This window comes from Gymnoscopelus microlampas, assembly GCF_963454915.1.
Source record: "Gymnoscopelus microlampas genome assembly, chromosome: 11".
Lineage (NCBI taxonomy): Eukaryota > Metazoa > Chordata > Actinopteri > Myctophiformes > Myctophidae > Gymnoscopelus > Gymnoscopelus microlampas.
In genome coordinates this window covers 19,285,023-19,303,888 of record NC_139948.1, presented here as the reverse complement: position 1 = coordinate 19,303,888, position 18,866 = coordinate 19,285,023, and the positions used below count along the sequence as shown (strand labels likewise).

The window sequence follows — 18,866 nt, the reverse complement described above, 5'->3', positions numbered from 1 at the left end:
AGAAAAACGAGTCTCACTCTCCCTCTCTGACACAATCTCACCCTCCCTCTCTCTCCATCAATAAAGAGCCTTTCCTTCTCTTGTGACACAGCAGTGGTGTAAAGTATCTAAAGTGCATGTACTCAAGTACAATTTTGAGGTATTTTCACTTTCTTCAGTATTTACAATTGCCAATACTTTTACTTCTACCCCACTACATCTCAGAGGAATATATTGTACTATTACTCCACTACAATTGTATGAGAACTTTAGTACTTGTTACTTTGTAGATTTTGATTATTATTACAAAACACACTAACCACTTCAGCCGTATATATATTTTTTTTTACCCTTTGAAAATAGCAGATCTACAAGCTCACAATGCGTCGCGATGCGACGCACAATGAGTACTTTTACTTTTGGTACTTTAAGTATATTTTGATGTCGATACTTTTGTACTTTTACTCAAGTACATTTTGAATACTGGACTTCTACTTGTAACAGACTATATCTACTACATTGCAGTATTGATACTTTTACTTAAGTAAACTTAACATGTGAGTACTTCTTCCATCACTGTGACACAGACATTTTCTCTAAATGACAGCCCATGGCTTCTGCCAAGGGGATGATGTGATTGGTATCAGATGCCATTCCAGAAATGCAAGGCAGTCTCCCTCTAAACACCTTCCACCTTCATAGGTTCTGGATAAGCAGGCTTCATATGACAGGCTATGAATAAGTGTTTGTGATAGGGTGTTGCTCTATACATTACAGTAGATTGAAAAATGTGGATGGAGATATTATGATCATGGATCTCCACCCTACAGAAACCCTCATATTCAGGGTAAAGGGAAAAAAACAATAATAATCAAATAATAATAATTGTGCAACATGTAATTTATATGAGTGCAGATACACACACACACACACACACACACACACACACACACACACACACACACACACACACACACACACACACACACACACACACACACACACACACACACACACACACACTGAAATATCGATAATTAATAGTGACACTGACACACTAATAACAAGACCTGGCATACAATGCAGAGACAGGGACACATTGCTAGTATGTATAGCCTACTGTAGGCTTCAGTTCATCACTCTCCATACTTAATTCCATACCACAATTACACATGAGATTTCCATTTGAAAATTACAACTCAAATTCTGACAAAAAAAAAGAAAGAAGATTGGTGGCAGCTGGCTATGCAATATAATCTACTGTAAGTGTGTATTCAAGGTGGATGGTCAACACTGTATCTCTGATAAAAGTCAGTCAACACAATGCAAAATGTGCATTAGGCAACACCTTTCGGAACACAGATCAAATGAAAAGTTTTGGTTTGTCTTGGGTTTGTATGTAATAGCCAGTGGTGGAAAGTAACTAAGTACATTTACTCAAGTACTGTACTTAAGTAAAATGTTCAGGTATTTTTACTTTACTTGAGTATTTCCAATTTTCAGTACTTTTATTTCTACTCCACTACATCTCAGAGTCCTTCTACTCCACTACAATTATTTGAAAACTTAAGTTACTAGTTACTTTGTAGATTTGGATTATTACAAAATATACATTAACCACTTCAGCCCTATACATTTCGGCCATTTGAAAATAGCTGGGTGAGCTTGTAGATCTGCTATTTTCAAAAGATTTTTACACTTTCAGTTTTATACAGTTGAAAGCTTGTGAAATATGCGATATTCTGCATAATGAGTACTTTCTACTTTTGGTACTGTAAGTACATTTTGATACCAATACTGTATTTTCAGATACAGAGTATCTGTAATACAGACTATTTCTACATTGCAGTATTGATACTTTTACAAAATGTGAGTAGCCTACTTTTTCCACCACTAATAGTAGCACAGCTGCGCCCTCTGTTGGACTTGCTATGAACTGTTGAGATGAATGCTGGCAAAGTTTGGACTATAGAATAGCATGATTTCCAATTTTCCCTCATCTAAATATAGCCTAAATATAATATGTGTGCTTGCGTCACCCGCTTTCATTCTTCCAAACTGTTTGAACTCTCACGGGCTTTTTCTGTTTCTGATATATTAGGCTACATTTGATGCACAAGCAGTAGGCTAAGAGAATACGTGTAGCCTACCTTAAGAGTAAGACACTATTAATAATACTTCATAGTCGGTATCGCTTGCCAAAAAGAACAGCTAAAGCTAAGAACGCGTCGCATCCATCCGTGTTGTTTGATCTGTCCTTTTTGGCAAGCGACAGGCTCTCTCATACAGCACTTCAGGCGGTACACGCCGTCCTGACTGTCCTCGTGGGAAGTATAAACACAAGGCGTGCACGTAGGTGGGGTTACAGTACGTGGGCTGGGCGGGGTGGTGAGCCAGAGGAGGGAGCCAACATCATCTCTCTGTATGGAACTACGTCTAAATAACAACAGAAAGCAAAGAGCCAACACGGGGGAAATGTTATGACTGACTGATCGATGTCCCCTAAAGCACAAACACAAAACACGATAGTCCTCTATCCTTGGATCAAGACTATCATAGATGTATTTTATCGAGTCTGACTTTTACTTTCGTAGTTTCGATAGTCTTGGCCTGCACCCCCCAGTGCGTCCTGCACTTTCACCAGTAAAGCCCGTACTTCTCAGAACATGTACAAATGCAAAATATAAGGTGCTTACCCAGTTGCCCCAAATGTTAAGTCACCCTTCGGAGTTTTTGTGCAATGTATTAGTCGACATTCAATAGATATGTGTTTTAATCCCCTCGAACGCCATTTTTTACCCCCTCGTTTACGTTTTTGTTTACATTGAGTGTAATTCCGGATTTCACCGGATGCGCCCCGTCACTACTGCTACTAGGAATACAGGGAATTTCCGACAGAATCCGGCACAGACGGGATTAAAACACTTTTTATTGAAAAATACAGCCTAATACAGTGCACATGTACCGTACATGTGCAAAGAAAAGATACAAGGTGCTTTATACGTACATGATGTACGTAAAAGTCAGACTCGATAAAAATACATTTATGATAGTATTCATCCAGGGCAGGCTAATAGTCCTCCTAAAATCCACAATGTGGCGTGTAGGAACGCATGAATAAAAATAGATATTCTAGACTAGTTCACAAGAATTATGTCAAACTGGCTCTTGGTTTCTCTTGGTGAAGAGTTTTTATTTTCTAGTAGTGTGCCCGTCTGTCACATTGTGTCCACTCTGAGTGCGTGCGTGGGGGTCGTGGTGGGGCAGGGGGGCGTCAAAAAAATTAAGACGCAACACCCCCGTGTCTCCATTGGCCCTGATAGTCTCATATCGGTTTACTCACAGCGTGATTGACGACAGCAGTTTGGTTTGGTGTGGTGTGGTGGTCCTGCAGAGCTCAACAACGTGGCGTTAAGTTAGTTAGAGGTCCACTACTAGACTTCTGTTTACTGCCATAGAAGACTTATAGTAGGCCTATACACAAAATAAAAGTAAAGAGAGAAACTTCTCTGCTAAATCGGTGCGTGTAACGGGAAGGAGAGGGACTGGGATCCAGACCACTGGAAACTGTATCCCCTCTAGACGACTCAACATGGTACGTTATAATGTATCCTAACTTTGACATGATGGCGCATAATGCATGTTAGATTTAATTCTAAACAGTGTGTCCATCGTGCAGGGGTATACGTTATAATTCCGTTGCTTTATTGATCATGGAAACGTGATGGATTTTCCCAACACAACACACATTTTGACAAGGGACTCTATGTTATATCGTAAAAGGTCACATCTAGGTTAGCGGTTTGTCTGTTCTTTTTAATGCAACGGGTGCGGTAACTGTTTGAAAATGGACACACACACACCAGACATCACTCACACCAGGGGCTCTCACACACAGCCAACATTCTGTCATTGCTGAGGTTACTATTATGCAATACTCTATAGACAAGTTGTGTGTGTGTGTGTGTGTGTGTGTGTGTGTGTGTGTGTGTGTGTGTGTGTGTGTGTGTGTGTGTGTGTGTGTGTGTGTGTGGTGGGGGGGGGGGGGGCACTGCTAGTGAAAGTGAATGTTACTGTACCTCATCAAGTCATATTTTGAAGGTTTTCAGGAAAGAAGAAATTACAAATAAAATAAAAAAAATATTTAAAAAGTGCCTCAGTCAACACACTCATTTTGATTGGTTGAATATTTTGTTAGACAGAAAAGCATGAGTACAGTCTCCTTGTGGTCTTCATTTTTTTCAATTCATCAACATATACAAAATAGCACCAAACATTCAATATCGTCACAAATATAAAACACTATATGTACTGTACTATATGTAGAAAAAAGAGGGGAGGGGGGGGGGGGGCATTGGGGGTAAAGAAAGGGGGTGGGTTGCCTGTCTAAAGGAGAAGTGATAACTACCTCACCCTTTGGCCTCCAGAAAAATGTTCAGGGCTGTTTTATAGGAAGCCAGTTTATATTCCTTTGTTTATATCTGCCTAACTCTACTCTCCTAACACTGCTGATTCATCCTGCCTTATTGAATATGTTCTGTCTGTTACAAGTATTTGTTATCAGAATGCTTGTTAGCCTCATAGCAAATGTATGTTTATGTTGCATTCAATGCATTGTTTTGTTTTGTTTTGTTTTGTTTTAACCTGTTGGTTGACTGGTCATGTTAAATGTGCTCTATAAATACAATTTGAGTTGAGTTGAGTTCAGTGATAGCCCACCCTTTTACCAATTATCTTGTTTTCTGGATTGTTTTGGAGTTTATGGAAGGATTTATATGGGAGTGTATGGAATGATTCATAGTTTGTAGAGTGTGGGAGTCAAAATACTGTTTGCTGAAATAAAAAAAATGGAGGCAACAATATTTATTACCAATATTATTACTTTCATTTGCTGTGAAGTTCATGTTTTAAATATTGCATATTTTGGCATGCTTTATAGGCTATCAATAGCATTCAAAACTGGATTCTGCTTCAGAATAGTTTTCTATCTTTTTCCCCTACTTACATTCCATCTATTTTTATTAATTTCCTCGGGTTTAGATAACCAAACCCTCACTTGAGTTTTTCTGTTCAGTAAGTACTCATTTTACATGTTTGGTTTAAATAACATGCAATAGGCTGTGTGCATAGCATAGAGTTATAATATGTCTGGAGGGCAGACTGCCCCGCCCCCAGCTATTTATTTCAAAGAAAGTTGCTCACCAGCGTTTGAAGCACCCGGAAGAACGCTCTACTTTCGCATTTTTCTTGATTTGAGCACCACATTTTGGTGCCCAAACGCAGAAGTCGAAACATGTATGGAGTAGTCTATAGATGGTCAGGCATAAATCTGGGCCGTTCATTGTGCTGCTAAAGGTTTACACATTATTTATTGCCCTCTCTACCTCCAACCATGTAACAGATGTTTGGTGATAGAGGGACCCGATCGAGAGACAGGAAAGAGCTTTGGTTGTCCAGAGCCATATTTTCACTACAGTGGCAGTATATTACAGGCAAGAAAATTAGCATGGAATGGCAATGGGAGAGACCGTTTGGCGTTTTCCCATGCCCTCCTTGACAGTAAAAAATGCTGGTAAGATGATGCAGGCCTTGAATTGAAGCACTAAGCCTTGATGTGAAACACAGTGATGTGCTATTGATAATAGAGGATTATTACATTGTGTTCCGTTTCAGTTAATTCACTATCATGAGACACAGGCCTGGACACATCTCCTGGAAAGGTAAAAGTTCATACTACAGGGGTGCGGCTACGCCGGCTAGCAGTGTTGCCAACTCTCATGAGAGTAATAAGCCAGCCCCCCTCCAAAAACAAGCCAAAAACAATCCACTTCTTGCGAAAGAAATAAGGCAATTATCACCTCAAAAATCAAGCCAAAACAAACCCAATAATATGTCTTTTTTATTTATTTATGCATATATCATTGTAATTACCATGTAGGTCTATAATAATTTATGTTTTGGTTATTTATTATAACATTTCACACATACTTGAGCCAGGGCTTAATAAGTAGAGACACCAGACCGATTCTGTCACTCCATGTGATTCACACTCCTCCCCAAACCTATAGGGAATTATAGTTGCCTATATACATCAGAGAAATGTTGGCTTGTTAGATTTGCCAAAGAAGCCCCCGCATTTTTAAAACGAGCGCAAAAAACGCAACCCACGACTCGTCATTCTTTCCCACAACAAAAAAACAAGCAAAAGTTGCGCGCAACACTGGCGGCAAGATATTTTGCCCCCCCCCTTCCCCCCTTTTCAGGGGCCCTCGCGGTTGTGTACACAGTGTTTGTGTATTGGCTAGGGCTGTCACGATCATGACATTTTACTTGACGATTAATTCAGTGGTGTGTTCTAGGTTTTTTCGGAGGGCATACTATGATTATTCCCGCCCACGCGTACAGCACGTGCACGCGCACATGTGCGTGTATGTACGCGCGCGCATGGTTGCCGAATTAAATAACCGCTCTATTGTTAAGTAGTTAATGTGTGAATACTTCGAAACTCCAATGGCCAGCGGTCATTATCACCTCAAGACAGTAGTCACACATAAGCCTGCACCTCAGACGCCACATTATCACATGAAAAAGGCTATTTGAACTGAAGTTTACATTCTTGCTGCCCCCAGCCCCTCCTCCTGCGTATCAGATACGCTTTCTCGGACGGTTTCTGGATGGCTACGCTTGGCTACAAAAATGTTCTGCAGGTCACACTATGTATATAGCGTAACATGGTAGAACACACCACTGGATTAAATGCCATACAAATAATTGTGAATAACGATTTATTTTTGATTATGTTTTTGAAACATTGAGGCTACAATTATAGGATATTAATTAAATGTAACAGCTAAGTTGTCCTGCAGGCCAGGCCCACTTCGCAAAGGACCCAATTCTCTTTACTTTCCCGTTAATGTCTATACCACTTCTTGGTCTAATCTGGCACGCCTGGTTCATACTCAAGGCTCAACAATGTAGGCTAGATGTGATTTGTATTGAACAGTGGTGGAAGAAGTACTCAGATATTATATTTAAGTGAAAGTGTCAATACCACAAAAGTACTCTGTTACAAGTAAAAGGCCTATATTCATAATTTGACTTGAGTTAAAGCAGGGGTCATCAACATGTCCGTACACAGACAAATGTGTCTGTGGTAAGACTTCTCTATGTCCGTGGTCCATTTTTATTTTTATCAGGAAAAGATCAAAAACAGATCTGTTCAGAAGGATCTATTTGCTACAAAAGCAAACGAGGGCAGAAACCTTTTCAACAAGTAAAGTTGTAAGTTGAAAGTGTTTCAAAGTGTCCAAAAATAACAATATATAACTATAATAACACTCCACAATCATAATCCGTGGAAACCCTTTATCCACAGCCTGGGGGTCCACAATCACCATCCAGCTTCTCCAGCTTAGAATTTGCTCACTTCTGATCATAGTTAGGAGCCCTTGTTGAACCTAGTTGTGACACTGCATTCCTTTAAATCCTGTCATGCCCTTTATCATTATCTACTCATTGTGTACGTACAGGTAGGCTACATGATGGTTTTGACTCACATCTTTCTTTTTCCATTGTTCCATTGGCATGCCTACATCACAACTATGCAAGGTCTAAGACTTTCTCATCGTGATAGAAGATGTCTCAACAAGATGTCACCGTAATGCAAACCACAGCTATCGAAGCAATGTACTCTGTACCAGTTTGGTACAGTAGAACTGGTAGAACTTGATCTCCTCCTGACTTCAAGTAACACTGTCCTCTGAAAAGCTAGCAATCTCTATAATAACCAATTAACCATATGACACGCACCCACTCACCTCTGCACCTAAATGGCCCTTTGCTCATGTAATGTGCGATGGAAGCACTAACTGTAATGATAATAAGACCCACTTATTGAAATCCCAAATACGGAATAGAATTTCACCATGCCACATTTAATGCCTGTCTAAGCCACCTGGCAGTCTTAAGGTTTTCTTCAGAATAGGTAACATCTTTAACACTTGGCATCCCCATTTTGGGCACATCATTATAGGCTAAGTAAATAAATAAATAATTAGAACAATTTCTGAAATGTTTTGAAAAGACCAGATCTACAAGCTCTCATGTCATGTGTTGGCTGAGTGGTTAATGCAGAAATACTATCATTGTCAAATGTGTAGCACATTGGCATACAAGCTGGCATGGTGATGACCCCTGGTTAAAGGTATTGCCATCAAAATATATTACCAAAGTAAAAGTACTTTTTGGATAATAGCTGATCTACAAGCTCTGCATTGTGAGCTTGGCCCATGGTTATTGCACTGCACAAGTACAGATTATGCTCTGCAGAACTAAATTATACAAGAATAACACGCTTTCAGGTCTCCTGTTTGCTAACTATTGACAACTATGGGACAACTATGGGGATCAGGATGTAGAGGAATCAGCCGTTTCTCACCCTAGGTTATTGTCAAAGTGTTCTTGAGCAAGACACTGAACTCTTAACTGCTCCCAATGAGCAGGTTGGTGCCTTGCATGGTTGGCTCTGCCATCAATGTGTGAATGGGTGAATGTAATGCATATTGTAAAGTGTTTGGACAAAGGCGCTATAGAAATGCACAATTTACCATTTATTTGTTTTGACCAGAGCTAGCTACTAGTGCTGCTGTTTGTCTTCAACATGTAATGCCTAGTCTCACAATGCGTCATGGCTTGTATATATTCTGAGTTCTTCCACGGTTAGTTGGTACTACTTTAATGCTAGCCTTTTCTGTGTACAGCTACCTCTCAGCCTGCCTAGATAGTTCGTTCAGCAGCCGGCCTTTAACATTGTAATGTTAAAGATATCATACCAGTGTGTGAGCTCTTGTTCTTATCTGTGCTTTCTGCTTCTCTGTGGTACAGGCTTTGACTTTACCCGCTGTTTGACTGTCAACTCTCAACACTTCAGTGATTCATCCTCACGTCCACCAACTCAAATACAAGCTCCAGATTGTTGTCTGCATGGCATAGTCATTCATCGGTCGTCCTTCATGAGGACAAAGAAATACAGAGAGAGATTGAAAGTCTTGCAACTGACCATTTCCATGCAAGCAACCATTTGTTCCAAGTATATTCCTCTGGGAGATTATTTCAGTCCAATAACATTAGAAAAAAACAAACATGTTGAACGTACCAAACACTGTTATGGCACGTCCCCTCACTGGTGCATAGCTTGTGTTTAATCTAAAAGATTATGAACTTGTATGCTGAAACGTTTTTCTAGGGATAAAGATAAATGTCATAAAAATCTGTGCTCCAGCAACAGTGAGCAGTGGTGCACTGTCTTTAACCATTTTCCACAGGCAAAAACATCCAAAATCAAACAAATAAAAAAATAATGAGAATTTAGTAGATCGGTAAGCTCAAAATACACTACTATGCAACGTGTTGTGAGCTATTTTTTAAGGAAATGAAGGATGTTTGAGCGTCTCATACAAAAGGTGACATTGTACGACGAAAATTACCCTGTTTAGAAAAAAAAACACAGAAGTAAAGGAGGACAGTTTGGAATCTGATAATATAAACATAATATGTACATGTCATTTTTCACAAAATTGTGTGCACATAGACTAGCAGATAGTGATGGATTCCCTGTGCGTTAACTTTCATTGCTGCAGTAGTCTTTCCAGTAGGTAGCAGTTTCTGTTAACACAAACAATGGCCTGCCCTTTATTTTTAGGTGTTGGTTGGTATGTGTTATATAACGGCATCACATTGACAATCGTTGTTGCACCAGCCCCTTGGCCCAACATTTCTGACACTGCCAGAACTCCATCAAAGCCTATCGAACTATTTTGGTTGCTATGATGTGGACATTTTGGGACAATACTGAAATATCTCAATCTAATAAGCAGATTGCATGATGAATCATTTTCATGGCCCCATGGTCTTTCCTCTAGCGCTTGCATATAAGTGAGTATAGTATATAGTTATACGGTATAGTATATTATAAGCACCCCACCCTAATTCTGTTATTAATACAATTTCCTTTCCTATTACTTTTAGCCTCACTATGAGAGCACATGGCTTTCAGTAAGGATGACAAAATCAATTGGTTCAAACCATTTTGGTCCCGTTGGGTGTAAGGAGTCTCTGGGGAGGGGTGTAAAACTTATTTGAGGTTGCAGGCCAGATTGGTCATAATGCTAGATTTCACTTTTGTGTGTGCGTACGTGCATGCTCTCAGTTCTGAAAGGCACAATGCTGTCATAGTATTCGGTCAAACACACAAGACATGGGGTGTCGATGCGGCGCAGGAAAAAGGATCCTGCCCCAGCCCACCATGGACATTAGGATTTTGAATCCTCCACCGTGCATTCAGCTTGGCAGAGTACTCCAATGAACACTGTTCAGCAGTAGTCCGCATTACACCCTCCCGGTAAAACTCATCATTGTCATATGAAAAGAAGCGGCAGGTGACTTCAAGTGGGAGGAGACACATGCTCATCTACAACCTCCCACATGACCAAGTGAAGGGGTTAGCACAGTGACAGGGACTACACCTGTGTGGTAAAATTTGGGAGCTGGCATAACGACCAAAATTGGGAGAATAGGAGAAAAAACACAACACATTCTTAGGCTATATAGATTTCAGGTCTAGAGCAAGAAGTGTATACTAGTATTTCATACTTTGTCAGGTGTGTATAGGAGCTTTCAGCCTACATACAACGGCCATTCAGCTCGACAATGGTGCTCACCTATGCATTCTATGGAGTGAGTGTCAGCATGGTGCTTTTAATACGGTTCTAATCAGAAGACTGATGGTCAACAAACATGCTGATATTTGTTCATTTGAGGTGTGGCACTCGGTACACCATTGAGTTTGCACAAAGAACCCTTGTGGAATCTTTTGTGGGTTAGGGTTATGGTTAACAAGCTCACATTTAACAGTACTTTTCCACAACAAGTCATCTGTGGTTGCCATACTGTACTACTGACCAGGATCTTGACCACTCTGGTGTGGAGTTTATGGTTTAGGGTAAGAAGATGATTTAGTGTTAAGCTAAATATAGACAAGGGGGGAGAGAGAAAAATGCTTCAGTAGAAACAGGTGGAAGACCGAGATAACCACTTGTACAGTAGGCTTATCAGTGAACTGCAAGTATGTGGCATAATGTTTGTGCTTCATCTGGAAACTGATGGCAAACACTTCAAATCCAGAGAGTGAAGATAGGTGGAGTCTACATCTTTTCAAATTCTCCTGTCATGTATTGGAAAGGCGAAGAATGTGGAATTGAAGGGAATTAGGGTTAGGTTGGTCGCGTAAGGTCAACCCTCCAATCTTGTTCCACACCGAATAGAGTGAGAAAGCAAGCCTGGGATCTGAGATTAGGGTTAGTGTGACTGTTGGTTACATGAACATGGGTCGACTCTAGAGAGTGCCAAACCCAGTGGAAAGGATTTAGAGTCTACTGAAGGCAATTGACTAGATAAATGCAGATAGCACAATGAGTTTGATTCTGATCACGTGACATGTCTGGGAAGACTAGTAAGCTGCACTTGTATGTCCCATATACTGTGATTTCATACTAAAAGGCAAAGCAGTGGGATGAATTCATGATTTTGCATTTTTTATACTTTATGCTCCTAATTACTATATCCCTGAGGCAAATATTGCACGTTTTACTCCACTACAAGTTGCTGGTTACTTTGAGAAATTAGATTATTATTACTAAACATAATACATTACCCACTTAAGCCCTATTTTGTACTTGGGCTATTTGAAAACAGACAATCTTGAGATACAGTACTTTTTTAGTACTACACTGTGGTACTACTAAAAAAGGGTGTGTGTGTGTGTGTGTGTGTGGGTGCGTGTGTGCGTGTGTGTGTGTGCTAGTTTAATAGATCCGAATGTAGCCTACACATACTATGTTGTTATTTTTCTAATGTTGAGCTCTCATTGGCTGTTGGGAGTATATACAGTATATCACATCAGCCTGCCCAGGTTTTGTTTCCAAAAGTCAGACGTGTGAAATAAGCTGAAGGGCTCCAGTGGCCGTCACTAGCTCGGCCTTGACTATTTTTACAGGGGGAGGTGGTGGGTAATGTCATTATTGCCATACATCTCTATGACTTTAATCCCATCTAAATCATCCATGTCAGTCATGTTTACAGACTGCGTGCTGGTAAAGTAAAGATTCCAGTGTCTTTTACCTACTGTAAAACTACTGTAGGGTGGTACCCTCACAAAAACATGCAGTAATCCTGGTCTCTATACTGCCTTCCCCTGGTCAGCAGGGAGCCTGATGGAGGGGAAAGGAACTGGTTGGAATTACGTGTCCCTTCCACGCGCTACGTCCTACTGGGTAAACTGCTCACTCCTCATGCATTGAAGGAAGCATGAGCTCAGTTCGGGGCTCTCCCCAGGCTGGCAGAGGGAGAGTAGCGTCCAGGATTACAGTTTAGGCAATTGGCACTGGAAAAAAAAAATGGGTTACAAAAATCCTGGGATAAAAAAATTATATGTAAAATGTAAAAATAACCCCAGGTTATAGCAGTGTACAGAGCAGTAGCCTGAGGTTGGGGACGAGGCCACAATTAGCACAAACTAAGAGTCCAATATCGTCATAAATAATAGTAATAACAAAAGAAAGAAATAATAATATTAATAACAATAATAACAAATATATTATAGAAGAGTATCAAACAATAACTACTACAATAATAATAATAGTAAAAAACAAAAGAGTAATAATAATCATTATTATTATTATTATAATTGTAAGTCAATCTATAATGTATATTGTATTGCATAGAAATAGGTAGATATATCTATTGAAGATTATAATTGTAATTGTAATGAAGAAAAAGGGAAAAAGGGAAAAAGGAGAAAAATAAACAAATGGAGATATAAGAGGGAGAAAGGAAGAGGGAATGGACTCAATGCATATCAGTTTAACTACTGTAAAGTAATAATAATATTTACTACTAACCTACATACAGTAGATATAGCTATAGTTGCTAAATAATCCATTTGAATGTTGTGTTATGAAGACATTTTGTAACTAAACTATGTTGACTATTTAATCCTTAATGAGAATAATATTTAGGTTACTGCTGTTTGCAAATTGTGGTGGCTGTATATGTTAACACCCAACTCTGCTGCTGCTCCAGTGCCTAGCAGTGGTCGAAAAAGTACTCACATGTGTTACTTAAGTAAAAGTATCAATACTGCAATGTAGAAATACTCTGTTACTACTTGAGTGAAAGTACAAACGTATTGGTGTCAGAATGTAGTACCAAAAGTAGAAAGTACTCATTATGCAGTTTTCATAATGTGTATAAAATGTATACACATATTTTGAAAATAGCAGATCTACAAGCTCACAATGCATCGCATCGCCACGCATTGTCAGCTTGTAGATCGGCTATTTTCAAATAGGAGTGGGTAATGTATGTGTTGTAATAATAATCAAAATCTACAAAGTAACAACTAGCAACTAAAGTTTTCAAATGATTGTAGTGGAGTAAAAAGTACAACATTTATCTCTGAGATGTAATGGAGTAGAAGTAAAAGTATTGGAAATTGGAAATACTCAAGTAAAGTAAAAAAAAAAAACTCAACATTGTACTTAAGTACAGTACTTAAGTAAATGTACTTAGTTACTTTCCACCACTGGTTTTGGGAAACACCCAACTCTGCTGCCGCCCCAGTGCCAAGTCACCTGAGCACCGCCCACAGAGAGGACCAATGTAATCCTAACATACCCCCCCCCCCCCTTCCACTCCCAACCACATGTCAATCCAGAGTGTCAGAGAGAGAGAGAGAGAGACGCCCCTCTTCCCCAAGGTCAGCCAGCGGGTCTGCTTATTCTGTCTATGTCCACCTTCTGTGCAAGTATGTGTGCTGCTTGCATGTGAGAAATCACCTGCTCTATCTGGCCATTTCTCTCAGGCAGCTACGCACTCTTCCACGGTTGCTGACTGTACTTTTCCACTCTCGCAGTTGATACTAGCAGGGACACACATGGTATACACCAGTGGTGTAAAGTACATTTACTCAACTACTGTACTTTTACTTGTACAATTTTGAGGTATTTTATACTTTACTGGAGTATTTCCAATTTTCAGTACTTTTACTTCTACTCCACTACATCTCAGAGGCACATGTTATACTTTTACTCCACTACAATTATTTGAAAACTTTAGTGACTAGTTACTTTGTAGATTTTGATTATTATTACAAAACAAACATTAACCAATTCAGCCCTATAAACATTTTGGCCATTTAAAAATAGGCGATCTACAAGCTCACAATGTGTCGCGGTGCGACGCATTGTGAGCTTGTAGTTCTGCTATTTTCAAAAGCTTTTTATACATTTGAAAACTTGTGAAATGGGATATTCTGCATAATGAGTACTCTCTACTTTTGGTACTTTAAGTACATTTTGATACCAATACTTTTGTACTTTTACTCAAGTAAATTTTGAATTCCGGATTTTTACTTGTAACAGTATTTCTACATTGCAGCATTGATACTTTTACTTAAGTAAAAGATTTTTGTACTTTTTCCACCACTGTTATACATACACCTTATATTGCTAGGTCATGCATCGATGCAGTCTGGCTCATGTTCAGCTATTCTGAATCTTGGATGTTCATCATGGGGGCTGAGTCAGATGGCGTGAATGGGAGGGCTTTTCATGATTAGGTCATCTTTCACTTGGTTCATTTTCACTGGATAGCAACGCAAGGTGAATGCAGATTAATTGCGATGTTGCTGAAAGGTGCCCTACTTATACTGTACATCTTCATTGTATGTGTAAAGGCTATTGCGTTAAGTTGTTACACAAAGTTAAGTTACATGTAAAAGTGAAATTTCTCTGTTTTCTGTGTTATCCATTTGAACAACAATGGTCAGTAATAAGGCCTGCATGCTGAGTAAAAAGACCCTCCCTTGTTCCCACATGGAACATATTCCATATGTTTATTTATTAAAAAAAGGGCGTACCATATGAATTACATGTCTTATGTGTGTTTCCTCATGGGGGGTGGCGGTTGGTGATACTAGAACAACGAAACGCAAGATCTGCTCCCTTCCTGGGCCGACTGTGACTTCATTGGCAACATTTGAGGGCATGGAATGTCCTCTAATGGCTTTTGGACACCCGCTGACAAGTGTATTTATTTATTATTACATAATGATAAGAATGGAACCAGTGACTTACTCGAAAAATATCAGTATGCCTTCGAAAATGATCGGCAGTAATGTCAGATATTGTGGGCTAAACATGCCAGAACCAGACCACCGGAATGGTCCTTCTAAGTGTTTAAAATGTTATTTTTGGTGCTAGTGTGGTAAAGGGTAAAATGTTAAAGGGTAAAATGGTACATATAGTGCCTTTATCCAAAGCACTTTACAAGGGTCCTTCTGGTCGATCGACACGGTCACGACTTTTTTCTGTTCTGGCCCCACAGTGGTGGAATGAACTTCCCACTGAAGTCAGGACAGCAGAGTCACTGCCCATCTTTCGCCGCAGGCTGAAAACCCACCTCTTCAGGAAACTCTACCCTTCCTCTTTGTCTGGCTTACTTGTTGTTAACTAGTTGTACGAACTCTTGTTTTATTGTTGTACTGTTTTATTGGATCTTGTTTAGTCGATACACTTTTTGCATTAGCTTGTGCTCATTTGATTTTGCTATTTTGTCTCATCTGTTTAAGAAAGTAGGTAGCTGATATATAGCACTTTTACCTTAGCGCTAGGTATACTCTTGGTTGCTTGTTTTTGCAGGAAATGCACTTAATACTTCTGGTGATTAGTAGTTTCGTTCCCTACCTATGTTGAATGCACTTATTGTAAGTCGCTTTGGATAAAAGCGTCTGCTAAATGACTGTAATGTGCAATACATTCACCTATTAACACACATTCACACACCGACGGTGGACGAAACCATGCAAGGCGCCAACCTGCTCATCGAGAGCAACACATAGCCAGAGAACCAGAGCGGCAACCTCCTGAGCTACTATCGCGTGTGAGAACTTCAGCTGTAGCTTTGACCATTATCATGGATGGAGTAATGAGTTTGATTCTCTTTGAATCTCTTTGCAACTAAAATTCTATAGAAAATGTGTAAATAAAGTCATCGTTGTTATCTGGACCCAAACTGACATCTTGAGATTGCTTAATTTTACCCAGCAGTCACAAACATAACTAACTATATAATTATAAGGAACAAAGACAAGCATTCACATATTGTTGATTTTGTAAATGAGCACATATTAGAAATGGATGCATGCTTAAACTGATTACTCGATAACTAACCACATCCTAGCGTCCCTGTTCTGGGCTGAACATTGGGCAAAAATAACAGATATATAAGCTCACAAAACATCGCAACACAACACCTTGTGACTCGTGAGCTTATAGATCGTCTGTTTTCGGCGAAGAGATTTGGTGTCGCGGGAAAAAAGGGGGCCTAGTAAAGATCCCTGGGGGACTCCGGTCAATGAGGTATATAGGGTTTAATTGGTTAATTTTCTGTCGATTGGATTGACTAATGAATTGTATGATAAATAATTTCACCCTACTGTGAGCAGACGGAGAAGCCTCCACTGCCTGGCGATGAAGAGGGGGGTCGGATGAGGGAATTCCAGTCTGAGGTTCAACTCCTGGGCTGTGAAATGGACGACGGAGCAAGCAGGGTGGAGACGGACGATGCAGATGACGCGGACCGGCCAGCATGGGACTCTAAGCTCCAGTACGTGTTGGCGCAGGTGGGCTTCAGTGTTGGACTGGGCAACGTGTGGAGGTTCCCATACCTCTGTCATCAGAATGGAGGTGGTGAGTACCTTACCACTGAGGGAGAACACATCGACTTTCAGTGACCACCTGAACAATTAGGTGGCCACTGGTGCTTTAACCCATTAAGACCGGGAAAGTATCATTTTTTGATTTATTTGGCTTTACAAAAATAGCAGATCTACAGGCTCATAGCTATGAGCTTGTAAGTCTGCTATTTTTTGCTAAATCGTGAAAATGTGTGCAAATCTTTTAATATATACATTTTTTCAAGCGGACATCTTCAACTCAAATCTTTGTCTCTGGGGGGGGTCCCTGGAAGAAAATGATTTCAGATAAGGGTCCGCGGCCAATTACATATCATTTTGGGTGGTCCTTGACATGAGAAAGTTTGAGCACCACTGATACAGTATTATAGCAACATGTATACATTTTTTCACTGTTAGGATTTTAGAAGACATTTGTACAATCCCCAGAAGCAAAGATTTTATTAAAAAATAGGAGATCTACAAGCTCATAGCACGGCACTCAGTGCTGCGCTATGAGCTTGTATATCTGCTATTTTTTATAGCCAAAGAAATCTAAATATGACCCAGGATGCTTTCCCGGCCTTAATGGGTTAAATAGAAACATAACGACAATGAAAGTTGGATGTAGTGTACCATGTATGTACAGTTGAATGTATTTTACTTCTGATTTATTTTTTTGCAGGCACATTTATCAACATAACTGTAAATGTGTTAGCCATACGGCTCATTTCCAACCTTTGCCCCTGCATGGGCCTGATGTCAAAAGGGCCATAACAGAAACCATAAAAGCATACATCACAATTGAAAGCCAATCAAAGCAAAGTTTACTAAATGGAGAGTAAACCAAGTGGTTGGCATGATGACAAAGGAATGGTAGATTGTACTAAACCATTTATAAAGGAAGAGTGAGTGAGAATAGAAGAGGACCAGGTGTCTTATTATTAAACACTTTGAACCTGGTGTCCATGTTTTGGGCATGTCATTGTAGGTGAACATTTTTGAAAATGTTAGCTAATATAGCCGATCTACAAGCTCACATCACATTTCGACGTGTTGTGAGCTTAACTCTTTGACTGCCAATGACGAGATTTCTCATCATATTTTGCTAAGGCTCAGACTGCCTATGACGAGAATGACGAGATTTTGTGTTTCAGTGGATTTACGCTAGATGACGCTGTTCGCTCAGACACACAGATCCAGTGTGACTGAGAACTCTGCTTTCTGTTGTTTTTGGCGAAAACAAGCCACATTCAACTGCCCCCCGTACGTGTAATGAGGCGATCGCCGGGTGGCTCGCTGTGAAAAATAATATTCTATGATTTTTCAAAGGTTAGTAAAAACGCCCGGAATCGCTGGCAGTGGCTTGACACTTTTCTGAAATACTCTGGCAGTTAAATAGTTTAAGATCAGCTTTTTTCACTATTCATTGTACAACAAGTTGTAGAGATTGTGTTTAAAGGTGTTTAAGTGTTGATTCAACCTTTTCTCTAACATGACTCAATCTCTTCTCCCAGGGGCCTTCATGTTGCTGTATGTTGTTCTGTTGGTAGTCATTGGGGTTCCACTATTCTTCATGGAGTTGGCAGCAGGCCAGTGCATTCGACAGGGCAGCATCGGCGTGTGGAAACACATCTCTCCAAAGCTGGCAGGCATCGGCTACTCCAGCTGCATGGTGAGGAGCTCTGGTATATCCTGAAACGTTCCCTTTTATAGAGTAGGATGTACCAACCATGGTCAACCCTGACCGACGGAGGCCTACAGTATGGCCGCAGTCCTTGCGAGATGCTTCTTGTCATCTCCTTTAGCATACAGTAGGTGACACTATACCAGGGGTGTCAAACTGGCGGCTCACAGGTATAATGCGGCCCGCAAAGGAGTCAAATCCGGCCCGCAAGATCATTAGTGGAAGAAGAAGAAATGTAGGCTATTCATGACCATTTAGTAGCCTATATATTTATATGATATTTATCTCAGGCCGTTCTCTTGCTGCTCTCGCAGTACCTCTGCAGTTTAGCATGCAGCTTTGTTCTGGGTAAGGAAAACAATACAGTAGTTAACCAGTTAAACCCTCTATTCTTTGAGAAATGGACTTGAG

At 40.1% G+C, this 18,866-nt stretch overlaps 1 protein-coding gene across 1 annotated transcript in view; it reads left to right on the top strand.

Moving 5' to 3' along the window:
* The first annotated feature begins 3,364 nt into the window (after window positions 1–3,364).
* slc6a16a (solute carrier family 6 member 16a) overlaps window positions 3,365–18,866 on the top strand; it is a 31,751-nt gene continuing 16,249 nt past the window's right edge. Inside the window, exons 1-3 of the mRNA XM_084071751.1 lie at window positions 3,365–3,574; window positions 16,541–16,784; window positions 18,286–18,443. Coding sequence (XP_083927877.1) covers window positions 3,572–3,574; window positions 16,541–16,784; window positions 18,286–18,443 — 405 coding nt within the window. The 5' untranslated portion in view covers window positions 3,365–3,571. The remainder of the gene's footprint in view (window positions 3,575–16,540; window positions 16,785–18,285; window positions 18,444–18,866) is intronic.